General features: G+C 38.7%; 1 protein-coding gene and 1 long non-coding RNA gene across 9 annotated transcripts in view; one reads left to right on the top strand and one right to left on the bottom strand.

Moving 5' to 3' along the window:
• Positions 1-2,282: 2,282 nt before the first annotated feature.
• DYNLRB2 (dynein light chain roadblock-type 2) lies at positions 2,283-15,031 on the bottom strand. 8 transcript variants are annotated; one of them, XM_014341868.4, is made up of 4 exons: positions 12,089-15,031; positions 9,593-9,668; positions 3,275-3,442; positions 2,283-2,412 (listed from the first exon to the last, which is right to left on the bottom strand). In XM_014341868.4, exons 1-4 carry the CDS (start codon positions 12,176-12,178, stop codon positions 2,369-2,371), a joined length of 378 nt encoding a protein of 125 aa, XP_014197354.2. In that variant the 5' UTR covers positions 12,179-15,031; the 3' UTR covers positions 2,283-2,368. The 8 variants fall into 8 exon arrangements, 4 of the variants coding, with proteins under 4 accessions (XP_014197354.2, XP_003820948.1, XP_034796666.3 ...); XM_003820900.5 differs by lacking the exon at positions 12,089-15,031 and adding an exon at positions 11,864-11,992; XM_034940775.3 differs by lacking the exon at positions 12,089-15,031 and adding an exon at positions 11,639-11,938.
• Positions 12,017-27,872, top strand: part of LOC103786504 (uncharacterized) — a 387,323-nt gene continuing 371,467 nt past the window's right edge. The window contains exons 1-2 of the long non-coding RNA XR_612237.5: positions 12,017-12,113; positions 24,154-24,298. This is a non-coding gene — a long non-coding RNA (uncharacterized LOC103786504). The remainder of the gene's footprint in view (positions 12,114-24,153; positions 24,299-27,872) is intronic.

Genomic DNA, 27,872 nt, shown 5'->3' with positions numbered 1-27,872 from the left:
ATAGGTTAAGGCAGACACACTCCTGTTATACTTTGGGCTCATCTCCTTATTTGCTCTGTTCTCTCTGCAGACAGAGTCAGCAACCTCCTTATAATTGTGTGGCTTGATGATGTGAGGAACATCAGAGTTATCCCTAAAACTCATTTATATGTGTCTTGGGCTACTCCTCCTCAGCACCCAAGTAACAGCCATTTTTGAGTGATGGCAACAGTGTCGGCAAAAGCAAACATTTGTTGAATATTCACTGTGTGCCAGATATTGTGTCTGTATCAGTTCACCTGATTCTCATAAACAAACCTCGGTTAGGTTCTCTTATCACCCTGTTTTATATATGAGGCGATGAGGCTCCTACTGCTGACAAGCAGTGGAGCCAGAATTTGAAGAATCTAGGGCCAGTGACTCTAAAACTTGCATTCCTGACCACGATTGAGCATGTCTCGGCCTGCAGCTGCATTGCAACTACCTAGAGAACATTTGCAAAATTTACACGTGCAGGCACTGCTCCCAGGAGTACGGAGTTATGCAGTGGGGCTCAGACATCTGTTGCATACAAAGGTTTGGCTGTTTGGCTTCAGTCTCCCTTGTCTCCCTCAGCCTTGGGTAAGTTCCGTCCATGACCTGTCTGTCTCCTCTCCCATCACCACTTGGGAGAGTAAATCCCTTTAACCTTAGGGATTTGGTGTGGCTCTTCCTTTCTGCTGATACCACCGTCTGTCTGGGTTGGCTCTGATAGTCTCACAGGGTACAAGTTGGGGCCAATGGTGTGGCTGAACTAATAAACTTACCAGGCATCATTCTCATACTTGGCTTCACGTGGAGCTGTGGCAGAAACTTAGGTGAAAGTGCCTGTGGACCCTTGCGTTGGGTAACCTGTGCCTCCTGACAAGAATCTTCTGGGTAAGGAGGACAGAGGCACAAGGAGGAGGAGCAGGCTTCAGCTGTATCTGCAATGTTTCATTTCTTATTTTTTGGATGAATCTCAAGAGAATGATGCAGAGGGAAAAAGTCAATCCCTAAAGGTTACATACTGTATTTTTCCGCTTACTTTTTTTTTTGAGGAGGACAGAGTCTAACTCTGTTGTTGCTCAGGCTGGAGTGAAGTGGTGCAATCTCAGCTCACTGCAACCTCCACCTCCCAGGTTCAAACAATTCTCCTGCCTCAGCCTCCCGAGTAGCTGGGATTACAGGCACGCGCCACGATGACTGGCTAGTTTTTGTATTTTTAGTTGGGATGGGGTTTCACCATGTTGGTCAGGCTGGTCTCGAACTCCTGATCTCAGGTGATCTGCTTGCCTCAGCCTCCCAAAATGCTGAGATTACAGGCGGGAGCCACTGTGCCTGGCCTACATAACATTTTTGATATTAAAAAATTATATAAACAGAGGACAGCTTAGTGGCTGTCAGGGGTCAAGGGTTGGAGGGAGGTGCTACCAAAGGGCATCTGAGGAATACTGCTGAGATATTCTGTATCTTGATTGAGTCACTGTCAATTTCCTGGTTGTGATACTGTCCTAGGGTTTTGGAGGATGTTGCAACAGGGGGAAACTGTATAAAGGGCACACAGAATCACTATATTATTTCTGAAAATTTCACATGAAACTTCAGTTATCTCAAAATGCAAAGTTTAGTTGGAATGAAAGAGGATATAAAGCAAATGTGGCAAAATATTAATATCTCTTCTCTATGGGTTTGGGGTGCATGGAAATCTATTAGATTTGTTATATTATTTTCATGATTTTCTGAATGTTTGCAACATCCAGTAAAAATAAACCCCTCTGGAGTTACCTACTCAGCCTTGTATGTATGAAACCTTGCCTAAGACTCATTCCTGGTCCCCTCAGACTGGTGTGCTAGAAGCACAAGTCCGAGGGATGGAGGAGCTGCTTAGGTTGGCACTGATCCCAGTGGGAACCATGCTTCTGACTCCCTACTGTCCTTATTTAACCTGGGAAACCACTGAACACTCTTTGAGTATTGAGACTTTCTACTCTCCTTATAGCTCCCACAATGGTCTACTGAATCTCCTTAGTATACCATAGAAATGGGCGAAATTCTACTTCTGTACTTGATGACAGCTACTTCTAGACTAAAATAATTATCACAAGGAGCGCTGTCTTACTAGAATCCTTGGTTTTGTGTATTATAAGACAATAGAGACATATATACCAGAATTCACTTATTGTATCACTGAAGTACAACTTCAAAATATAATCAAAAGGGACTAAATGAGACATGCAGGACAGTTTAGATATAGAAATAGAAAAGAATGTTTGAAGGGTCAGTTAGATTGAAATAGAATTTTAATACTCATGAGAGAGCCAAGTGTTTCCAACCCAGTGTCGCTTAAACAGCCTTGGCCATCGCAGGTCTATTCACATGGATTCTGAATGACGATCAGAAGATATTCCTTATCTATGGAGAGATGGACAAAATGAATTCACCCTTAATTTAAATTTATTCAAGGAATATTTCAACTAGTCTGCTTTTTTCTTCAAAACATCACAGGGACCTTGTGCAGACAGATGGTTTCCCACCCTATCTGCACGTATGAATTACCTGTTCAGTCTTTAGAAAATACCCATTTCCTAGGGCCTCAGAGATTCTGATTTCATTGGTTTGGGGTGCAGTCCCAGGAATGGAAAAAATTTTAAAAAGTCCTCCAAGTGATTTGATGTGTAGCCAGGGTGAGGACACTGGTGTAGGAAAAAACTTTATTCAGTTTATAGGCAATTCTGATTTGATGGATTTGCTGTTACAGAGGTTTGTTCTAGATTAGTTTAGTGGCATAGGTCCCATTGTACAGTCATTTTGTAACATTGCGAACCTAATTCCTTCAGGGAAAGGAGTGTTTCTGTGGCTGATGTCTTCTGGTAGACCTGGGGGATGTACTTTCCTCACAGGCATGGTTTAAGAACCTACAGGCCTTGGGTTCACTGCCTACTTTATCCCCAGGACAGGGAACATTTCTCCCATTCTGCAGAGTCTGTATGCTAAGTTTGCTGAAAATGAGACGTACATTTTCTAAATTTTTTCATTACTAATAATAAATGCAAGTGGGCAAAATTCAACCTGTTCAAAAGTCATGGGTCATATTAATTGCTAATTTCATACAATTTTTTGGTTCGGATTTTTACATTCAAACATCATTTTGTAATAGAAGAAGATTATGTTTTATATTGTATACTAAAATCTGTACTTACCATTCATAGAAACAAGGCTTTTAATCTAGCAAATTGGAAAGATGATTTAACTAGGAAATGAAATGCCAAATTACCTGGAGCTACCATGATTTCATGTTTCTTTGATCTGATCCTAAGAAAAGTCAGGTCGTTCTGAGGATCAATATCACGAACTGTGCTTTTGGCTTTCATTGTCAGGTGATGAAGAAGGCCTGCATATTGAACAGTTGTTGAGTTGTCCAAGGTTGTTCGGATGGGAATACCTATTATGAAATTTAATTTTGGTTAATATTTTTCTGATTAGAAAAGTAATAAGTACATTGTGGAAGTATTGGAAAACACTGATAGTTGTAAAGAAGAGAAAAAAGTGATGGCTTATCCCTCTCTGGTAACAATTTTAGTTTATTTCCCTCAAATCCTTTTGTCACTACGTAGATTTTTAAGTATAGTTGTGTGAAACTATATTTACAAACTTGACTGTTGCTTTTTTCTTCATAAAATTTAACATACAAGTTGTCCTTGTTGACAATGTCATCCACATTATTTTTAATAACTGCATACTTCACTATTTTATGGACATATAATCAATCTCCTATTGTTTGGTCATTTGGTACCTTATATTTTTTATAGCTAATGGGGTGATGATGAACGTTTTTGTGCATAAATCTTTCAGAAGCCATTAACTGACTACTTGAGTACTAAGTTAACATATTTTTATATGAAATGCACTCCCCCGAACATCTTGTCTATAGTGAGTCTGCTCTGAAGTTCTTGATCTGTGACATGGTGTTAGTCTTCTTCCCTGAGGCCACAAACATAAAGGGATATCACTGCACATGCTAGAGGGTACATCAAAAGGGACTCCTCACACAGTATTTCACAAATCTTAAGTTTTATGTTAGAAAATGTGGTAATAAAGATATTGTAGTTTTGCTGTGCATTCCGTGGTTTGCACCCATTTTTGGCTTTATCACTATTAAATTTGGCTACTTGGGTGCTCTATTTTTTTTTTTTTTTTTTTTGAGACGGAGTCTTGCTATTGTAGGCCCCCCAGGCTGGAGTGCAACGGCATGATCTTGGCTCATTGCAACCTCTGCCTCCTGGGTTCCAGCAATTCTCCTGCCTCAGCTTCCCGAGTAGCTGAGATTAGAGGCACCCACCACCACGCCCGGCTAATTGTTGTATTTTTAGTAGAGACAGGGTTTCACCATGTTGGTTAGGCTGAACTCCTGACCTCAGGTAATCCACCCGCCTCATGCCTCCCACAGTGCTGGGTTTACAGGCGTGAGCCACCATGCCCAGTCTGCTCTATTGTTCTGTTACATGAGTTTAAAACAGAAACTATTAAGTGGAAAATTCTAGCCAGAAGAATATGCAAGTGTAATTCAATTCAGTTGAAATCAATCTAACTCAACTTGGAACACCCAGCATTAATGCCTATTATTTACGAGGCACTGTGCTAGGTATTTTATATATATCGTATCTAATCCAAGATAGCCTTCATATTATTTTAAGAACTACTAGATAGCCAGGGATTTGATTTGCAAATGTGCTTTTATTTTAGGAGGAGATATGAAGATGAATTTGGAATTGCTATCAAATTCCTTAGGTATCCGTATTAAGGGCACTCAAGAAATGAGCCTAACATGGCTCCTGGTTTCCTTCAGAGAATGTAGGTCCAGAAATGATTAAACGAGACAAGCGCTTTCAAGAGTGGAGGAGTGTTACAAACTTAGGATTTTACCAGGTTTTCATAAAAATCTTGAAGACCATCAATTTTGACTTTGAAGACTGATTTCTCTTTCTTTTCAGATAACTGCTATGTCCAGAATGTTTTGCTAAACAGTATGAGGATAATATTTACAGGAAAACCTATTCAATAAATAAAGCATCATAAAAACCTTGCTAATCTTTTATTGTGATTTGTGGGCCACTTTTTCTCTGGAAGGCAGTCAGCTGTCTTGCATACTTGAAGGTCACAAAGCGTGGATCTTTAACAAGCAGAAAATGGAAATGCAGCAAGCATGCAACCTTTGATGGGAACTTTTTGACGAGCAGTTTTATTTTGCATCCTAAGTAGTGACTACCTACTAAGGGTGCAATGCTCAGTAGGAAAACAAGAAATACAACCAGAATAAATTATTTAAAATGTAGATGACAGGATTATGAATCAGATGCTCAGGTCTATTTAGTCTGTTCATGATCCAAGTCATGAACAAAACAGCTAGCCTTTTTGAATAATAAGTGTGCACGGTGGAAACACATGGAGTTTTTCATATCCGCCATACACACTTGGAAAAAATCAATCAACAAATATTTATTGAACTCTTGCTTGGCACCATGTGAGGTAATTTAAAAAATTATTGAGAAGTAATTTTAGCACATGGTATAAAATTTACCCACTTCCCTTCTGAGAAACAACCACTGGTTTCTTAGAAGCCTTCTAGAGACATTCTAGGTCTATTCAAGAATGTATGTGTTTGTGTTTGTAATCTTCATCTTAATGATACCATTGTCTATTCTGTACTTTGATTTTTAAATTTAATACTCTTTGGAAATTGTTTGATTCAGTACACATAAGTCACTCATCAGTGACTGAATAACAGTTGGTTGAATGGGTGTTTTGTAATATACTTAATATGTCCTGCTGATGAGCATTTAGGCTGTTCCCAATCTTTTACTTTTGTAAACAAGGCTACAGAATATGTCCTTGGTCATCTCATTTCACATTTATACATTTATATATATGTGTAGGATAAATTCCTAAAATGAAGCTCCTAGAACAAAGAGCATGTGCATTCTAAAATCTGATGGCACTACTTTACAATATGACTCCCTGTGATCCTAGTAAGCCGGCACCCATTATTTCAATTTGTCATCTTCAACTGCACATTTGTGCTTTGGTTGATAGATTGTATTTCAAAATAAAAGGAATTGGCTGGATGGCTGTTACAATCTAATGAAACTCAAATGATAGATTGTTAGAAATGTCAGGAATATTTAAAATTAAGAGCCTGTAGAAATCAGACTTATATACATAAGAAAATACGACAGATCTGACTGCCTGGGTGACAAATATACATATTTGCCAGCATCTAATTCAATGATCAGTGTTGCAATATTGTAAACAATGAATGGTTTTATAAATGAGAAACCAATGCTAACAAAAATCTACTCTAATAAAAACGTGTAGCATTGGGCTAAATTGGGAAGACTACTTTACGGTCATCAATAGGAAGTCTGTGTTTCAGTAACAGTGAAACCGAAGGACTATATATAAAATGGCATATGATGATATCTAAATGAATAAGCATGGTAGAAGTCTGACCTAACCACAAATATAATCTGAAAATGCTAAAATGATTTGCCTTGATTTAGCAGACCAAAACCGCTAGTAGAAAACAAGAATACATAAAACACCATCTTAGTTAAATATTTTGGTATTAAATTTCATGGGACTTCCCAAAGCTGAAAAGCTACAAAGCTGCACTGAACTAAATGATGCTTTCATCTAAAATTGAGTAGGTTGTTGAAATTGAGTATTTTATTACATTCTGGTCACGTAGCTTACACCATATGCCATTAATAAACATCCTTGTTATATACTCTGGTTATTAACAATCCAACCATAAAAATAAGCCCCTCATTTATATTTTAGGGAAAAAAGGTTAATTTGGCTTTCAGGTAAAAACTCTTAAGTACCCAGAAACCTTGAAAAGTGTCCTGAATCCTAATACAAACTTATCCTAGTAGAGGTTAATTAGAAGTTAATGGGTATTGAAGGCTGGGCGTGGTGGCTCACGCCTGTAATCCCAGCACTTTGGGAGGCCGAGGCGGGTGGATCACGAGGTCAGGAGATCGAAACCATGGTGAAACCCCATCTCTACTAAAAAAAAAAAAAACAAAAAACTAGCCAGGCATGGTGGCGGGTGCCTGTAGTCCCAGCTACTTGGGAGGCTGAGGCAGGAGAATGGCGTGAACCAGGGAGGCAGAGCTTGCAGTGAGCTGAGATCTTGCCACTGCACTCCAGCCTGGATGACAGAGAGAGACTCTGTCTCAAAAAAAAAAAAAAAAAAAAAAAAAAAAAAAAAAAAAAAAGAAGCTAATGGGTACTGAAAATAATATTTTGTTGCCTTCGGATAAGAGAAGTGTTAATTGAGGAACCTGAGGAAAATAAAGTGAAAATCACTTTTCATCTCACTACCCAGGGTGATCACTGTAACATATCCCTACCCTTCCTTCCCTATTTATTTGAAGTATATGTGTGCACCTGGCCATAGATAGGATTAGAACATGCAGGTGACCGCTTTGTTCTCTGCTTTTTTCATCTAATAGTGTGAGTAGTTTCCCAAGACACTAAATAGTCTTCAACCTTTTAAATAGAGTAATGTTCATCAAGTAAAATTACAGTTACTTTAAAAATTCCCCTACTGTTAGGATACATTTATTTACTTATTTGTTCTGTTTATTTATTTATTGCTATTATATATGATGCCTCAGTGAGTATCCTCATACCTAAATATTTTCTTCATCACTCTTTAGGATAAATTGCTAGGAGTAAAATTGTAGATCAAAGGGGGTGAATATTTTTCAGACCTTTGAGGCATATCACCAGGATTACCTACTTTAGACCAAGATCTTCCAAAGAATCACATTAGATGAGTGGTTCTGGCTGTCACAGGTGAATGCACCTGCACAGGGTTGAAGAGTGTCCCCCTAGACCCCCCAAATCCCCAAATTCAAGTTCAATATAAACCTCAGAAGGTGGCCTTATTTGGAAACGGGTCTTTGCAGATATAATTAGTTAAGATGAGGTCACATTAGATTCGGGTAGGCCCTAATCCAATAACTGGGGTTCTTATAATGAAACAGACAAACAGACACAAAGATGAGAATGCTACGTGATGATGGAGGCAGAGATTGGAGTGATGTGTCTATAGGCTAAGGAACACTAAAGATTGACAACTACCAGAAGCTAGGAAGAGGTAAGGAATGGTCCTCCCACAGTCTTCAGAGACAGCATGAGCCTTCGGACATCTTGATTTCAACTTCTAACCTCCAGAACTGGAAGAGAATACGTTTCTGTTGTTTTAAGTTAACAGGCATGTTGTAGTTTGTTACTGTAGCCAAAGGAAACTAACACACCACCTCTATGAAATCACATGAACGGCTCATCTTTGGAGCCGTGGCAGAGTGTATGCAAATACCTGGAAATAAAATCAATGCAACCAGATCCACGTACTAGGGCTGGAATGCTTCCTGGAAATATTACGCATAGTTGGTAACTTACCTGTAAGGCAGATCTTAAATCCTCTCTTCCCCCTGATTATTCAAGCTCGAAAATTTATTATGTTCTATTATCTCTCTCACTCATTTGGCCTTGAGTTGCTGGTTATAAAACAAATGTTTTATCTGTATAAATGAATTAAAAATCCTCACATTCTCATAACTATTTAATTACTATCAAGTATTGGGTATTATGCCAAGCACTCAACAATTATTGTCTCATTTAACAATGAAAACCCCCAGTAAAATAGGTTATTGTGCATACTTAGTGGTAAGGAGTTGTAGTTCAGAATTTAAGCAGACTTTCAGTTGGTAGTTGCTTAATAAATATTTACTGATGGATTTTTCCAAGGCACTGAGTTGGTAATAGGCCAATTCCATGGTTGCACCACAAATTATGTAAAGTAGCTACTCTTATTTTAACTAATGCTCTGGAATTTCTGGCACCCCTTTCCCTTACAAATGTCTGAATTAGCAATGAAACTAGCAGGAACTCTTAAGAGGTTGCCACCATAGCTGAGCGTGGAGCAATGTGCCAAAGTAAATGTGATGTGGATTCTTAACAAGGATTGTGCAGCAAGAGCAAGTTTCTGGTAAGTCTACAGATTTCATAGTTGGAAATATATAGGGCCTTCTTATGCTATATCCACAAAGACTATATTATAAATGATATCGTTAATTCTCAAAGATTTTTAAATAAAATATGTTCAAGGAACAAGTTCCATTTAAAATAAAGACTGAAATTCTGTATGGTTCATAATGTTGAAACACAAACAAACTACCAACAATGATATTCTCCCTATCTTCTATATGATAGTTTTATTGGCACTTCTGAAATGTTGGAAGAGAATTACCAAAGCTTTAAAAAGTAAACAATGTATAGTGCTTCTTAGGAGTATATAGACATTTTTAGACATGTCTTATTCATATTTATGTCCCCAGATCTTAGCAGAGTGTTTGGCATATAACAGATACTCAATAGATGATTGGTAAGTGAATGCCAGAGCTAAAATATATAAATATATTTTTGATGTCAAATTCGAAGATGTTTGTCTTAAGGACTAACACGGCAAACAGGTTCCTGGTTGGCTTCTGTGTGTCAAGAAGACAGCCTGTGATATATTTACCTTCTGCATTTACAACCATAGTTCCAATAACCCCTTTATGACTCTGGATCCTCTTTAAGGTTTCCTCCACCTCTGCCTGAAAGAGACCAGGAAGATAATTAACCAAAAGGGCCCTGTGGTAACTTCAACCCTAAGGACAATAATGTTTAGAAAGATACCTACTCTCCTATCTCCTTAACCTAAGGTGCCAGGTGTGATAATCTCAGATTTTTAAAAGACAGCTTTGAAATTGTCAAGTCCCACATAAATACCTACGTAAGACCTCCTGGATACAATCCTGACGAGTCTCTTGGCTTGAACCCTTGTAGAGACAGAGAGCTTACTGCCTCACAGGAGTTCACTCCATTTTTATCTGTTTCCATTTACTAGAAAAGTATTCTTTACATTGCATGGAAACTTGTCCCAGATTATCTTTCATTCATTGACCCTGCTGTATTCAAATGAAAATTTCTTTTCTACATTACAGTGCTTTAAATATTTATAGAGCTATATCATGGCCTCCCTCTGTCTAAAAGTAGTCCTTATTGAGAAATCTTATTTTCATTAATGTGACCTAATCAGTTGAGATGATTAAATTTAAAGGATAGTCTATAAAAACAAAGTATTCCAGGATTCTAGGATTTTCTTGATAACTATAGCTTGCGTCTCAGTGCAAGCTGAATGTTCAACTATGAGTGATTATTCTGGAATCTATTATTGTGTTTTAAACTCATTCGGAATCTTATGTGTAGAGTGTATTGTATGTTTTCTTCCCCTCTAGAAAACTCAAAGACAAGAATGATCTTTTCCAAACCTGCAAATTTTTCATGACTGAGCAATCACTGGATATTTTGAATTCTGCAAATTCTCTTGATGAGGGTTTGCTATATTCTTTTTTCCTCAGTATTTCACAGGTGAACATTTTGTTACTTCAAGATAGTTTTCCTTTGTACTTGGTATGGGCAGGAGCACTGATTTTCTCTATTTCAGCATCAGAGCCAATGTTTTCTTGACTTTCGGCATTTGTGTACTAGATTCATGATTCTTGCCATTATGAATGCCATGTATACTATTTATCTAGGTGTTCTTTAAATTATCTCACTGCTAAAAGCTTAAATAAATGCATTTTAAGAGGAAACCGTATGTCACTACCACAAATGGAAACCTGACGTTATTCCTCATAAATAGAAATAACTGTAAAATGAACAAAATGAACAAAATGAAGAGAGAGCCTATCATTAAATTCTACTGCAATGAAAGCTCTGAGCCTGAGGCCTGCTCTTCGGATGAAAAAATGGAAATTTCCAAATGACCGTGGTATTAAGGACCTAATAGCAACAGAAATTTTCTCCTGTATGTAGTCTGAAGGTTGAACAAAATGGAAGAGGAATAACTTTCTCACGATGTGATTCACTCTTATTTAGCATTTCTCGGCCATCTTATGTAGCAACGAATGTTTGCATCTGACTTTGAGAAACACTACACTAAACCGTAAGCGTTGAACAGGGGATCAATAATTCACTGCATTTTGGGCAATCTTTAAGACGATGTCCACAGCTTCTTACAGCCACTGTGTCCTCATTTATCTTTCTCCCTTTACGTATCTCCCAAACTCCTTTCTTTTCTTTCCCTGGCCTTTCCATTTCTCCACCCAGTTGTTTCTCTTCTCATGATTTGTAAGTGCTCCTAGTATAATTTCTTAATGCCCATCTCCAATCCCCGTTTCATTCTTCTCTTAACGCCCTTTGCTTTCCACAGTCTCTACTTTTTTTTTTCTTACCTCTTTTTCTGGGGGGGAGGGGGGCGGGTGTCCCATCACTTCTTTCCTTTTTCTTTATTTCCCTTTCTTCTTTCTCAGTATCTTCCCTTCTCACCCTTCCATTCCCTTGCTTTCCATGTCCCACCTCTTCCTTCTCTCTAAGGGTCTGATTTTTTTTCCTCTCCATCTCGGCCTCCCGCCCCCTCTTTGGAAACTTTCCTGGCTCCCCGGATTTCTCACTCCCCTGAGCATTCTTCATCCTCTCAATCTCTCTCTTCCCTTTCTCAACATCACCCCTCCCTATGTACCATCCCCGCGAAATCAATTCCCAAGACGCTTCCACTCATCTAGACATCTTCTTGCCCCTTTCCAAGGTCTCCCTGTCGCCCCTCCAGGAAGATCCTGGAGCCACCAGCCTCCGCCGCGGCCCCTGGACCGCCCGTGCCTGGGTGGGCCCCAGAAGCTGGGTGCGAAGGTCCTTGCCGGTCGGCGTGCTTGGAACGGTGGGGCGTGGACGGAGACCCCAGATTTACCATCGCAGAGGCCGCGAAACTCTGGGCTCAGGCCGGCGGCACAGCCTCCCGGGATGTCAACAACGCTACCCGCCGTTGCTAGGAGACAAAGAAGGAAGTGGCCCCACGGAAGCGTCAGGGCTGCGCCTGCGCGCTCGCGAGTCGGCTTTTTCGCCCTGACCGCGCTCCTGATGCCTCCCGGCCGCCGTAGGCGAAGGTTCGCGGAAGAGGGGAGCAGACGCTCACCTGAGGTTCGCCCAATCCTGGAGCGGTGGGTCCCGGGAGGGAAGAGGGAAGTGGGTCAGGCTCCCGACCTGTGTTTGCCCATTCATTCATTCATTGAGGCACGAATTAATGTAATAACCACTTATTCGTTCAAAAACTGCTGATTCACCACCCACCAGGTGCCAGGGAGACGGACAAAATGCACCAAACAAAATGCACGAAACAGTACCGGAAGCAGTAATGTCCACGTGTGATACTTGCCCTGGAGCAAGTAAGGAGGGGACAGGACCATCTGACTTCGGGGTTGGGCTGCTCTAGGGGTTTGGTGATAGTCTTAGCTGCCTGTGACCGTCCATTAGTACTGCCCTGTTCAGGGCAGATACTGTTCGCTCGCCTCCCAGTAGTTTTTATATTGAAGAAAAATATATCAGAGCATCAAATAGTACAACCTTATGTACTTAAAAAAATTACTTTCTATCTGTCTACTCTAAGATCAGTAGAGTAAGCACAGTTGCACATTTTATGTTCTCACCTAGTTATAGCACCCTCTTCCTGTTCTCAACTCCGTTGAAGAGTTGCTACTTGTCAGTATTTCTGTTAGTTGTCAGTATCCATTAGGATCTGTATTTTTGCCATTTTAAAAATCAACAGTTCTGAGTTACTAAAAAATTGCAAGTGGTAGTTCTGGAGGTTCTATACGTTGCCATAGAAGAGCATTTCATTGGGTGTTTAAGGAACTGTTGGAGGAAACACGTTAAAGATCAGTTAGGAATGGTGAGAAGTCCCTTGACCTTTTGAGGGACATTGATAATATCCTTATAGCCTAGGAGGAAAAGAGCCACTATTGTACGAAGAAGCACAGCAGGAAAATTTTATGGCTGGAGTCATGTTATGACTTCCTGAGGTTAGAGGAGGACAAATACTGATTACAAAATACAAGCTGTAAGTTGGGAATGCATCTTCATAGGGATCATGCCATAACAACTTCCTGTAATACTGATTCTGTTTGTGCATCCATTTCCAGAAAGTAGTCTCACACTAAACAAGGCATGCATCGTGCTAGGAATGTCAACTGGATTCTGAATGGTCCATGTTAGGGGTGCTCTGGGACAGTTTTGAACTCATTGGCAGGCTTGGACTCGATGATCCATTTCAACTCCACATCTGTCATTTTATTATATTAACTACAGAAATACTCTGAGAAACTGTAGTTCTGCTCTAATTTTTGTTGAGGTGTGGGTGATTCTGATCACTGTAGTTCTCTCCTTTTTTTCCCTCCAAGAAATCTGTATATCTCAGAAAGCCAGTTCACTATTAATAGCCAAAGAATCCCGCTTGACTCTCAACACCCGGTACTCCAACAAAGTTGCTTTGGAAAGGACTGCTATAGCTGTGGGGAAGGAGTCTGAGTCTGGTGCGTGCATGTGCGTGTGCATTTGTGTGCTTGTGTGTGTATGCATGCATGTGTGTACAGATCTGGCTCTTACCTGATTGACTATAGCTACCATTTTGCAGTAATACAAATAATAGGTCTTTACAGAAATACTGGCTGAGTTGAATGAAGACTGATTCTTGGGTTCTCTGGGTGTTTCTGATCAAGGAGATTCCACTTGATTGTGTAGCCGTTTGTTTTTCTTACAAAAATCAGTGACAGTGCACCATGTGTGATATGTCAATCAGCTTTAATGAAGGAACCAACTGCATATGCATGGAGTGTGAATTTCCTTGTTTCTGGAGTCAGGATGTCAAGCTCATTCAATAGCTGACAGCTGTAATTAGAGCAAAGAACGATTCTAGCATAAAACGCACTGACGGGAGAACCCAACTGCTGAAAAAGAAATAAGAAGTAGCCAAACTGACTTCCAACCAACAGTCAAGTTTGACTCTGTGCACAGAAAATCAATGAGGAGAACTTGAGCCATTTCCCCCTTATCAATTTTTCACTTCTAATTATTCCTTGGAGGTAGCTCGGTTTAATTTTCATGACTTTTTTGGACCTGTAATGAATATCCAGAGCTGTGCTATATAAAATGTCTTTGCAATGTCTTACATGTTTCCTACCCCATCCCCAATATATGTGAATTCCCCTTTTACCCTCTCCTCTTTCTCCCATCCACTCGGCCTTTCTTTTTGACTCACAATAAGTGCTAAATAACTTTGAACGTAAGTGAAAATATTAGTGAATAATACTTTTTGCAAGTACTCTGACTTAACCCCAAAAGTGATGCATGCAGAGACCAAGTCCACTATTTTTCACATATAATTTTGTTAGAAGGAGATGATTTTCTTCTCGGAGTCTCTCTTACTGTTTGATACTTTGCTACTGCTCTCTGGTTAGCTTGAAGAAATCCAGATAACTTAATGATCTTGAGTTTTTTTTTTTGGTATTTTCTATACCAACCCATATAGCTATCTTTGGCATTCTTGGCAGTTGGCAAATATTTATGAACTGGGCCGTAGAATAAATTTTGTGCCCATTTTCTCATAAGGTAAGGCATTGTTTGTCACTTACCAGAACTTCTCCTGGTATTCTACTGGTTTCCCTCCAGAAAATAGACACTACATTCTTCTAACATTTTCACAGGCCAGGCGTGGTGGCTTACATCTGTAACCCCAGTGTTTTGGGAGCTGAGGCAGGAGGATTGCTTAAGGCCGGTAGTTTGAGAACAGCCTGGGCAACAAAGCAAGACATCATTTCTACTAAAAATCAAAAAAAAAAAAAAAAAGGCTGGGCGTGGTGGTACATGCCTGTAGTCCCAGCTACTTGGGAGGCTGAGGCAAGAGGATCACTTGAGGCTGGGAGTTTGAGGTTGCAGTGAGCCACAATCACACCACTCTCACCAGCCTGGGTGACAGAGTGAGACTTGTCTCAAATAAAAAAAGTACAATAAAATAATAAAATAAAATACTCCTTAATACTAGGGCATAATTAGAAGATACCAGTAATATCAATAAGTATTTCCTAAAACTGACCCAATGTCATAGAATTGCAGTATTATAGATTTTAAGTTTCAGAAAATCAGTCATTTTCTTCTTCTTAGGACAAAGGCACCCTCTGGGGTGACTCCTTTCAAGACCTAAGTGTAATAGAAGTATTTGCTTTCCATAAGGGAATCCTTCCTGTTGAAATTAAGTGTTTTCCTAGAGCACAGGATTTGGAGTTGTGTGCATGTGGGGTTGACATTTCTAGGCATATTTCCTTCAATTAAAAAAACAGCATCAGCTTCTTCATTTATAAAGTAAGAAAGATAGTATCTACCTTAGAAGGTTGAGATGCAAGGTTTAAATATTATGTGGGTGAAATGTCTGGCTCATACCAGGTGACCAGTGTGGATCATTTAACCATGTTTCTTTCTTCTGTCTTTTCTTTGGTCCATCTTTCCTCCTTCCCTGCATTCCTTCCCTCCTCTCTCCCTCCTTCTCATCTTTTCTCTAACCTTTCCTCCCCATTTCCTTCCCCCATTTCCTTCTTGTCTCCCTTCTTCACTATCCTCTCCTCAACCTCTCTTCCTTCTTACCCTCCCTAGGAAAAATTTCTGTAATTCATATTGTTGACGTTGTCACTAGAGAACATCTTTCCCTTTCTCTTTGTAGACAACCTGTTATTAATTTAGAACTTTCATCTGTTTCATCTACCTCTAATCCCATTTTAACATAATTCCCATTTTTATACTTCTAGCTCCAGCAAGCAGTTCCCATCTTGGTGTACTGCACATCATAGGTATTCTCAGTATCTTATGGTTGAGGGTAAACCGTAAATATTTCCTGGTCGATTAACTTTGTTCAAAGATGAAGAAAGGAAGGCCTGAGGGGAGCAATAAAATGTCATGCTCTTTATGTACCTCTCCTTTTCTCAGATAATCCAGTCTTGAGGTCTCTGATCTATTTAGTTTCAAAATTACTTTGATTGGGAAGTGTAACACATAAAAAAGTAAGGTGCACAAAACAAATGTACAGGGGGTGAGTTACCATGAAGTGAACACCTAAGCCCCTAAACCAGGTTAAAATAAATAGAACACTGTTCACACCCAAGAAACTTCTACTTGGCCAGTCCCAATCATTATTCCCACTCTGCCTGCAAATTTAGTTGTCTGACTTCTAACAGTATAATTTAGTTTGCCTCATTTAAAATTACATAAATGGAATTACCTGGTATGTAATCTTTTGTTTTGGGCACAATTTTACTCAGCATTGTGTGTATGATAGTCATCTATGTTGTGTGCAGTTGTGGTTTCTTCATTTTTATTGCTGTGTAGTGCTCACTTTTAGAAAACACTACATTTATTTATACTTTTACTGCTGAGAGATATTTTCGTTGTTTCTAGGTTTTGACTATTATGAATAATGCTGCCAAAGCATTCTTTAACATGTCATTTGGTGCACATAGGCATGCGTTTGTTTCAGGTATATATATATGTATATATATATATGCAGGAGTGGAATTGCTGAGTCATAGAGTATGATCCATTATCACACGCTGTCAAACTGTTTTCCACTGTGGTTGTGCCAGTATGCCAGTGTACCTCACACTGTAGTGCAAGATAATTTCTTTTGGTCTACAGCCTTGCCAATAATTAATATTGTCATGCTTTTAGATTTTAGCCATTTTGGTGCATGTAAAGTAGTGTCTTATGTGGTTTTAATTTGCATCTCCTTGATTACTGATAAGACTGATCACTTTTTCCCCCACATAATTATTAACTTATATTTTTTGGATTTTGTGTGTATGTGTGTGCGCGTGCATGTGTGTGTGCCCTGTGGTACCAGATTTTTGATGATTATATGTATATGTCTACGTTTACATAAATACCTACAGCTACACTTATATCTATCTATTACAAATCTGTTCTACTCTGTGGCTTACATTTTATTCTCTTAATTGTGTCTCTCAATTGTGCATACCTATATGGATGCTTGGTGTGTAGCAAAAGTGGCGCTGCAGTCCAGTGGGGGAAACGTGTTTTTTTCAATATATGACACTGTGTCAGTATGATATCCATGAGAAAATAAATGAAACATCTTCATTACCTTGGGCTAGGGAAAGCTTTCTTAAACAAGATACCAAAGTACTAATCCCATAAAAGAATTAATTACTGGAATATATAATAATTAAGAAATTAGAGGTGTCTTTGTCCTAATAAGAATAAAATGATTGATTTTCTGAAACTTTATAATACTGCAATTCTATGACTTTGGGTCAGTTATGGGAAATACTTATTGATATCACTGGCACCCTCTAATTATGCCCTAAAAATTACCCAATCTTAGGTATTCCCTTATAGCAACACAAACCAGACTAATACAGGGACCTTATTCTCTGAGCAGAGGGGCATTGGTTTCAAGAGTGTGTGGCAAACTTCACTGTTTTTTTCTGTGTTCTCTTACCACTGGACCTCGACACAGATACAATTACAGAATGTGGCAGAGTTGGGTAAAGTCTCAGCATTCTGGCCTGAGGATTAACAAGAAAAGCCCCAGAGAATTTGAAACTATCAGGGGATTCACAGTGAGGGAATTGCTCAGGAAGGCAATCCCATGAAGTTGTTTTTGGACTCCCAGACTTACCCCTGACTGAGCATATGTGTTTCTGATCCCAGACAATATATCAAAGACTTTGAGAATAGAACTGTGGTATAGACCACTGCACAAGTCCGAGACTGCTGACTGGGTAGAATAAACATGGATCAGATCCAATATTTCTTCAAATTCTTGGAAAGTGGAACCTACACTGAAACCATAAGTCACAGAAGGCTGGTCAGAGCTTGGAGCCAGAACCAAATTGGATTGATTTCTGGCAAAAACAGAAATACCAACATTCTTTATGGGATTTAAATAAAACTCAGCATTTCATTACCTAATATTCAAAGTGTTCAGTATACAACCCCAAATCACTTGATATACAAAAGTCCAGAAAAAAAGTTTTTTAAGAGAAGGGAATCAATAGACTCTCTTGTGATGTGAGATGACACAGATTTTAGAATTATCTGGCAAAGACTTTAAAATAACTATAATCAAAGTAGTCCAGGAAGTAAGGACAAACGTTCTTGAAACAAATGGAAAGATAGAAAATCTCAGGTAGGAAATAGATGATGTAAATATATTTTGTAAAGAAGGAGCAAATGGAGGTTTTAGAACTGACAAAATAACAAACGAAAACCTCACTGGGTGAGCTAAACAGCAGACTGGAGATGTTAGAGGAAGGAGTCAATGAGCTTGAAAACAGATCAAAAGAAACTATCCAATATGAGCAAAAGAGAGGAAAAGCAAACCCTCAAGGAACTGTGAAAAATCTCCAAAATCTAAGATTTGTCATCAGTGTCTCAGAGGGAGAAGAGAAATAGGGTAGTGCAGAAAAAAATTTGAATAGGTAATAGTTAAATTTTAAAAATGTATCTTAAAAGATACAAATCTATAGGTTCAAGGAGCTCAGTGAATCCCAAAGAGGATAAACAAAAATGAATTTATATCCAAATACATCATAATCAGAATGCTAAAATCTGAAGATAAAGAAAAGTTTGAAAGCAGTCACAGAAAAATGAAGTATTATTTATAGAGAAATGATTTTGATTTATACAAGCATGATTCCTGGTCATAAACCTTGGAGGGGAACTATCTGTTTAAAGAGCTGAGAGAAAATATTGTTGACCCAATTTTCTATATACAGCAAAAATACCCTTCAGTAATGAAGGGAGAAATAAAGACTTTTTTTTTGTTTTGTTTTGTTTTTGAGTCACAGTCTTGCTCTGTCGCCCAGGCTTCTCGGCTCACTGCAAACTCCGCCTCCTGGGTTCACGCCATTCTCCTGCCTCAGCCTCCCGAGTAGCTGGGACTACCCGTGCCCGCCACCACGCCCGGCTCATTTTTTGTATTTTTAGTAGAGATGGGGTTTCACCGTGTTAGCCAGGATGGTCTCAATCTCCTGAGCTCGTGATCTGCCTGCCTTGGCCTCCCAAAGTGCTGGGATTAAAGGCATGAGCCACCGTGCTCGACCAAGACATTCTTAGATGAAGGAAAATTTAGTACCAGCAAACATGCACTTAAAAAAACATTAAATGAGTTCTTAAGACAGAAGTGAAATGATATGAGAGGGAGACATACAACACTAGAAATGAAGGAAGAAGAAACTAAAAATGTAACTATAATACACTAGGGGTCAGCAAACTATAGCCCATGTACCAAATTCAGCTCACCATCTATTTTGATTAATATAATTTAATTGGAACACAGTTATGCTTATTTGGGTATGTGTTGTTTTTGGCCGTTTTCGTTCTATAAGCACAGAGTTGAATAGTTGTGACAGACACTGTATGGTCTGCAAAGCCTAAAATATTTATTATCTGGCCCTTAGCAGAAAAAGTTTGCTGAATCCTGTAATAGACTGTTACTCGCTTGAATTCTCTAAAATGTGTTTGATGGTTGAAAAAGGTTATAGCATTTTTGGGGGTTTTGAAAGAATGTAAATGTAATATGTAAGGTAACTACAAGTAAAGGGAGGGTGAAGAGACTAATCTAAGGGTAAGTTTCCTACATTTCAATTGAAGTGGTCAGGTATTGGTTTTAAGTAGATTGTGACAAATGAGCTATATAATCTCTTGGGCAATCAATAAGAAAAATTACAAACTGATATAGTAAAAAGGTGAAGTAGATAAATTATCATATGAAAAATTGTTTGGGCAACCCAAAAGGGAAAAGGGCAAACAGTAGAATGGTAAATAGATGGAACAATCAAATCCTGATACATCAATAATTACATATATATCACATAAGCAGACTCATTAAAAGATAGAGATTGTCAGCATGAATTAAGAAACCAAAAATGATCAGTGATTTCTGTTTCTGTAAAGATGAAGTAGACATGCTTCTGCCTATTGTTTCCCGTAATTATACCTAATAACTCTGAAGATTATATACAAACAGAAGAGACTGAGATAACCAGACAGATTGGCTAGGGACCTTGGGATCCAAGGAATGACACGCTCATAAGTTACTTGAGATTTCTTTTTGTCACATATATCCTAGACTAGGATATCTTGCACAAGGAGCTGGCAGCCCAGAAATGTCAACAGGCACAGAAAGATTTTAAAAGTCCCAATGAAAGCGTACCTTTTCTACCCAAAGGATCAACAAACATCCAGCCTAAAAAGATGGAAACTCTCAGAAAACAACCACTCGACTCCAGCCAAACACCACAGAAAAAAACCATCAAAGCCCAAGAGGAGAATATAGATTTCCACTCTCATATTGCCATCATTCCCTCCATCCTCTGTCATAGTATTGCCAGAGAAGAATGAGTAGGGAGTTGGGACTTTCGTCCCTGTTGGGTGTTAACTAGTTGCCCTCTCCCGCAGCAGCTTCAGTAAAGATAATGTGGGAACCCAGTCTGCCACTTCCACCACGCCCTAGCCTGTTAACAATAACATTAAGTATAAATAGTCTAAATACACCAATACAAAGACAGAGGTCATCAGAGAGCATTAGAACAAACATGACTGAACTATATATCATCTACATGAAACTCATTTAAAAATATAATAATATTGGCAGGCAGAAAATAACAAGATGAAAAAAATGTTGTGTAAACATTAATCCAAAGAAAGTGAGTGACTACATAAATACCAGATAAATAGACTTCAGAGGAAAGAAAATTACCAGAGACAGAGAGAACCATTATACATTGATAAGATGATCAGTCCACCAAGAAGACATAGCAAACCTAAAAATTAAAATGTATGCACAAAACGATAGAGCTGCAAAATATTTAAAGCAAAAGGTGATAGAGTTGAAAGAAGAAACAGACACTTCCTCAATGATAGTTGAAGAATTCAACATCCCTCTGTCAACAATTGATAGAAAAACCAGACAGAAAAATCACCAAGGATAGAGAACTTAATATCATCAACCAACAGAATTTAATTGACATTTATAGAACACTCCCACCAACGTCAGTAGAAGACGTATCCTTTTCAAGTGCCCAAAGAACATATACAACAAGATAGGCCACATCCTGGACTGTAAGGCAAACCTTAACAAATTTAAAAGAATGGAAATTATACAGAGTGTGTTCTCAGACTACAGTGGATTCAAGATAGAGATCAATAACAGAAAGATAATAGGAATATCTGCAAACACCTGAAAACTAACCAACACATTTCTAAATAATTCTAGTTGAAAGAGGCAGTCTCAAGAGAAATTTTTTAAATACAGTGAACTGAAAGACAATGAAATAAGATGTATCAAATTTGTGGAACCCAACTAAAGCAGTTAGAGGGAAAAATTATACATGCTCTCATTAGAAAATATGAAAAGTCTTAATCTGAACTCTCACTTCAAGAAACTTGGAAAAGAAAAGCAAAATAAATTGAGTTCATATTTAAAAGTTCCCTGTATTAGTCAGGGTTCTCTAGAGGGACAGAACTAATAGGTTAGATGTATATATAAAGGGGAGTTAATTAAGGAGTATTGAGTCACATCATCCCAAGTTGAGGTCCCACAATAGGCCGTATGCAAGCTGAGGAATAAGGCAGCCAGTTGGAGTCCCAAAGCTGAAGAACTAGAGTCTGAAGTTCGAGGGCAGGAAGCATCCAGCATGGGAGAAAGATGTAGGCCAGAAGACTAAACCAGTCTTGTCTTTCGACGTTCTTCTGCTTGCTTTTATTCTGGTGACATTGGCAGCTGATTAGATTGTGCCCACCCAGATTGAGGGTGGGTCTGCTTTTGCCAGTCCACCGACTCAAATGTTAATCTCCTTTGGCAACATCCTCACAGACACACCCAGGAACAATACTTTGCATCCTTAAATCCAATCAAGTTGACACTCAATATTAACCATTACAAGTCCACCCATTGTCAACTTGAACCCATATACATCTCCTAAAATCATACATAATCTTCAAATAAAGACAGAAATAAGGTCATAATTATGCCTAACATAATCATAAATGTGCCTAACAGCTATCCTTTGTACAACTGGAAATGCATCAATCCCCAACTCAAATGCTATTACGTAAAGTTAACAATACTTAAATGCTGATATGAAGTCAATAAATCTTACATCACATGATAAAGGAAAAAGAAAGGAAATAAAATGAGTATGAAGAAAGGTATTTTCTTAGTATAAGTATACATATGCACAAACATGTTCTTAACAAAATAAGAAGGAAATACTCATGACAATTACAGTCCTCGTTTTTAGCAACTGGTCACATGGTCATAGCTGGTATTGGTGACTAACAGACTAAAACATTCCCCAAAAGAAATCTCCACTGGGGACTCACTAAATAATTCCACCAAATATATGAACAAGAATTAACATCGTTTCTATACAATCTCTTTCAGAAAATAGAAGAAGGGGGATAACTTCCCAATTCATTTCATGATTTTATAAAGTTAGCATTACCCTGGTCTTCAAATCAGATAAAGACAGTACACACACTGAAAAGGAAAGAAAAAGAAAAGAAAAGTGTGGTGGTGAGAGTTTGAGAGTTCTTAGACTTGGCACCAAAAATACAATTCATAAAAGGAAAAATTTATAAATTAGACTTTATCAAAGTTAAAACTTTTGCTCTTCAAGAGACCATCTTAAGGGAATAATAGACAAGCTGCAGACTGGGAGCAAATATTTGCACATCATGTGTCTGACTAAGGACTACTATCTGGGATAATTAAGGAACTCTCAAAACTTAACAGTAAAAACAACAAAAACAGCAGCAACAACAACAACACGATCCAGTTTGAAAATGGGCAAAAGACAGGTAGAAACTTTCCACTGAAGAAGATATACAGATGGTAAATAAGCACCCCAAAAGATACTCAACATCGTTAGCCATTGGGGTAATGCCAATTAAAATGGTGGGAGTGTTCTATAAATGTCAATTAAATTCTGTTGCATGATGATATTGTTAAGTTCTCTATCGTTGGTGATTTTTCTGTCTGGTTTTTCTATCAATTGTTGAGAAAGGGATGTTGAATTCTTCACCTATCATCAAGGATGTGTCTGTTCTTTCAGTTCTATCACTTTTTGCTTTAAATATTTTGCAGCTCTATCTTTTCGTGCATACATTGCAGTTGTACTATGCGTGGTTTTCTTTGTATTTATCCTGCTTGGGGTTTGTTGTGTTTCTTGAAAAATGTGACTTAATGTCTTTTGTATGGGAAAATTCTCGTGCTGTGTGTTGCCAGTTTCCAGTAATTAAAAATGTGCTTTTATGAATGAATAAAGGCTACGAGTCTTTTCTAAGAGAGTCGACTGAGACATGTTTACTTACCATGTTCTGCATGTATATTTTCATCTATACAATTGTAAGTATGAAAAAAAAACAGAGCAACTGTATGTGCCATTTTCCTTGTATTTCACTCTAAATGATCACTAACTGGTTCTCATGCTCAGGATCCACTGATTATCATTTAACATATGCTGGGCCAATTTTTCTCTAAATTTTATTTCCTAATTGAAGTAAACATTTGTCAGGGTGAAGACAGTGAAACAATGTCCTCCAATCTTTAAAACCTAAAGGTATTAGATAGTGGATAGTATGGCAGTCTGCTGCTCTTCTATAAACACGAATCTCTTATTTTTTGTTTCCTGGGCCTAGTTTTCCAAGCACTTCCATGTGTTCTGTCTCACTTGCCTTATAATGTCCCTTTGAATTTGTCAAGCTTGGCTCCGTTTTGCACATGTTGTGTCTGAGGCAAAGAAACCAAATGATGGAATAAGGATCCAGAGTGGTAAATCTCATTTCACCCCATTCTGGAACTTTCTCCATGATAGTTCTGCTTCTGTCTTGGAGTGCCTCTTGTATATCCTCCAAGTTATCTAGATGGCTCTATGCTATTCTCATTCCAAAATATAGCCTGTCATGGACACGACAAGTGGCCGAGCAAGAAACAAGGCTGAGCTCCCTTGTCCTCCTTCTGTGTTGTTCTGCCAACTGCATACAAGAGAGAAGAGGACGTTGTTACCTGACTGGCAAAAGGAAGGAGTTACATCTCCTTCCCAGGGAGGATGCTGCCTTGTAATGTCACACCAGACATTCCAGCATGATCCGATCCCTTTTGTAAATCTATTTGGTTGACTTCTTCTCTTGCAGCTGACTCAGAAATTGGAATGAGTTGTCTGTGGATCCTGTAAGGAGCCTGGACGTGGTGAAGAGAATGCCTTGACCATCAGGAGACGGCTTAGCTTGTTGAATCTTGATCACTTCTTCTGACCGCTTTGGATCTTAAAAGAACAAGGTAAGAGTGGAAGCAAAATGGTGGATGCTGAGGCACATGCTTGGAAGGCAAATAAATGGAGACTATGAATAGAACATTAGAGTCCCTCCCAAGATAAAGCAGACTTATATGGGACAGTCATTCCTTCTACTATATATATATGTGTGTGTGTGTATATATATATATATGTGTATATATATATATATATATACACATATATATATATATTTTTTTTTTTTGAGATGGAGTCTTGCTCTGTTGCCCAGGCTGGAGTGCAGTGGCATGATCTCGGCTCACTGCAACCTCTGCCTCCCGGGTTCATGCCATTCTCCTGCCTCAGCCTCCCGAGTAGCTGGGACTACGGGCGCCCCCCACCATGCCCGGCTAATTTTTTGTATTTTTAGTAGAGATGGGGTTTCACCGTGTTAGCCAGGATGGTCTTGATCTCCTGACCTCGTGATCCCCCTGTCTCGGCCTCCCAAAGTGCTGGGATTACAGGTGTGAGCCACCGCGCCCGGCCTCCTTCAACAATATTGATGGAATATTTGAGGCAGAATCGTGGGGGTGAAGGGAATACAACCATAAATAAGATAAAAATATCCCTTGCTTGCACGGTGCCTACAGTCTTCTGGGGGATATGGTTAATGAACAAACAGTTGCAAAACTGCACACAAAGTTTCCCAATGGGAGAAGTTTAGGTTGCAAATGGTGCACATAGAAGGTCATCCTAACCCAGCATGAGGTGATACTAGAAGGAATCCTGGACTGGTGCTATCTAAGCTGAGATCCAAAGGAGGTTCGGACACTAGTTAGGTGAGTAGGTGTAGGGGTGGAACAGAGGGAAAAGCAGGTGCAAGAAAAGTTTGATGTTTCAAAAAACTAAAGTTACTGCAGTTTGATGTGACTTCAGCTATGACTTTAGCATACAGATTGGGGAAAAAACTTCTCTAGGCAAAACCTAGTATTATTTTGGTAAACTGTGCTCAAGTGCCTTACCTGAAATTCGGAGCATGCGCATGAATGGACCTGCCGCCTTTCCTTTACTAGTGTGCTCAGGTAGGAACCCCAGCTTCATATATGGAGGCCAGAAAGTACAGGTTAAGGCAGACTTCTGCATTTGCTGCACTGGCTGGCAAAATACTGACTCAGCACCCCCGCCTCACTGAGGCAGACAGTGTCCTCAAGTGGAAATGAAGATGAGCGGTACTTTTGTGCCTCATTAGCCCCAATTTGTATATGCAGTAAATGTGCTGTTTTGTTTTGTTATGTTTTGTTTTTGTTTTTGTTTTTGCCATTCCCCTTTGAAGCTGCAGTCAGCTGATGGTCAGCAAAGTCTGCTGAAATTCTGAAACCAAATAATATAAGGAGTGTTTTCATTTCTATGAAGAGCTGATTTGTTTTATTATCTAAATTTTAATCCAAGGAAGTTTTCAGGTTGAGAGGTTGAGAAAAATTATAAAAGATAACAGAAGAAAGGATGGGAAATAATAAAAAAGAAAAATGTTTTGTCATTTCTCTTTCAATTCCATCTCCAGAACATTAGTTCAGCTTTGGCTAGTGGAAGGGAACTAGTAAGTGGATCTTCTGATATAAACAATGTTAACAATGGAAAGTTAATTTCTTCTCAACATCTCTAACTACACTTTGGGCAGTAGCTCAGGAACATAACTCTGAAGTGCTATCAAATGTGCAGTCGGCCTGGGCACTCATGTGTTTGGGATCAAGACAGAAAAAGGAGGTGTGTGTTAGAGAGAGGATGCCTGTGTCTCACGTTGTAATGTCCCAAGACCTGGGCTGCTCCCGTAGTTGCCCAGTTTCATCTCCTATGCCAGGGGGAAAATTGACATCTTTTGCCAAAATACATTGTGATTTTGAGGTTATTCAATTTCATTTAGCTATTTTGTAAATATTTCAAGATTTAAGAATATGCTGAATAGAATTAAAATGCTTTCGGTGACACAAGGTGCTGAAATGGAGTAGCTACTGCTCTTTGTCTCTAAGTAAGAAGGCAAGTTTGGGGAAATGACCTGTGTTACTCCTCACAGGCCTCTAGGTGGTGCTGCTGTGACAGCTATTGGCTTTACCGTTTCTTTTTAGCGCTTAACTATCAAACCAAATATTTAACTTATTAAATGTCTTACACTTATGGTTAATTGCTAATATAATACTATTGATAATTTATACCATCACATTTACATTAGATTCTCCTAATAATGAGCCTATATTCATAAATTGCACAACAGAGTAATTTTAAGGGTTGGAATAAATGTAGGTCTCTGGTTATTATTTAATAAAGTCAAAAACTTTCACGTGTGGCTGAATTTTACCACATACATTAAAACTAACTACATAATTAGCTTTTCCTTACCTCTACTTGCATTGGGTAAAATAGTACTTCCTACACAGTAGGAGCCAAATTAATGTTTATTAAAGGACTTAATTCTTTTTTGAGTTTCCCTTTCTACTATTCATTGAGGATGAGATAACTACTGGATTAAGTTTTTTAAAACGCTGGTCAGACATTGCTGCTTATCTCGGCTAATAACAACAACGGGAGGCCATTTTTTCTTTATTTCTGAAAATGGCCTGAAGAATATATATAAAATCACTTCTTTATTTTAAAAGCAAATTGGTTCTTGAGGTTGGTTCTATTGAAATGCAAGAATGGTATGAAAAAGAGCGTTCGATAATTGCTCAAATCTTAATCAAGATTTTATTAAAATCAATATTTGATGGGCTGCTCAATTTAATTAAACTAAACCACAGAGAAATGAGGAATAAATGAGCTTGAAAATCAATCACAGGATGAGGTATGTTTCTTTTTGTTAGTTTAATATATGAAATGTTGTGTTAAGCAATTGCTGACCATGGGAGAAGCAAACAAAATCACCACTTCGCTTTAGACAACATGAGCCCACATTTTGTGCCAGGCACTGTGCTAAACACAGTCTACATGTGCCTTAATTAATTTTGAAACAAAATCCCGTGAGGTCGGTCTCCTCCGTTTATGATTCAGGCCCAGGTGTGAGCCAGGATGGCTGTTCCAGGTCATTCCATTGATAAATGGCAGAGTTAGCTGTAAATATAATGACCAAGCCTTTCCTACTACCTCAAATTGTTCACAAAGAGGAAGAAAAAGCGCAGTTAATGATTAAGTTTAGAGAAGGGCATTGGTGATAATTTTCTTCCTTAAAAAAGTGTAGCTTTATAGGTAAGTAATTAGAGGGGGCAGGGGACCCAAATTAAAAAGCGTGAGTGTTGACTTAGAAGCTCTGAGTCCCAAGATGGCAAAAGACAGGAGGGAGGTGGGAGGTGTTATTTTTCTGGATAGACATAGAATATAGTTATTTGCCATATAATTTATGCTTATTGAGAGTGGCAGAGATTTATGGTGTTAGTAACAAAGTGTTTTAATTGGGATTAGCTAATGAAAAAGTGGCAGAACTGGCAAGGGAGAAGGTAGGAAAATGTGATTTGAGCTGAGGTGTTTCTTCTCATGGGATGCTAACAAAAGAGTTAGTGTTACGCACCGGGGCAAGAATCATACTTTTAATTAGGCCTTCAGAGTTTGTGCCTGCATTCTTGGTTCTAAGGA

Source organism: Pan paniscus, chromosome 18 (genome assembly GCF_029289425.2).
Source record: "Pan paniscus chromosome 18, NHGRI_mPanPan1-v2.0_pri, whole genome shotgun sequence".
In the NCBI taxonomy this organism is placed as follows: domain Eukaryota; kingdom Metazoa; phylum Chordata; class Mammalia; order Primates; family Hominidae; genus Pan; species Pan paniscus.
The sequence above is the reverse complement of the archived record's forward strand: the minus strand, read 5'-3'. Positions and strand labels throughout refer to the sequence as shown.

Coding starts and splice junctions, on each gene's coding strand:
- DYNLRB2 (XM_014341868.4), bottom strand. CDS start 12,178: ATGAATGAATGGGCAAACACAGGTCGGGAGCCTGACCCACTTCCCTCT. Junction 3,443..9,592: donor TATGGTTGTAAATGCAGAAG/GTAAATATATCA, acceptor ATTTCATAATAG/GTATTCCCATCCGAACAACC. Junction 2,413..3,274: donor TGAAATCATGGTAGCTCCAG/GTAATTTGGCAT, acceptor ATCTCTCCATAG/ATAAGGAATATCTTCTGATC.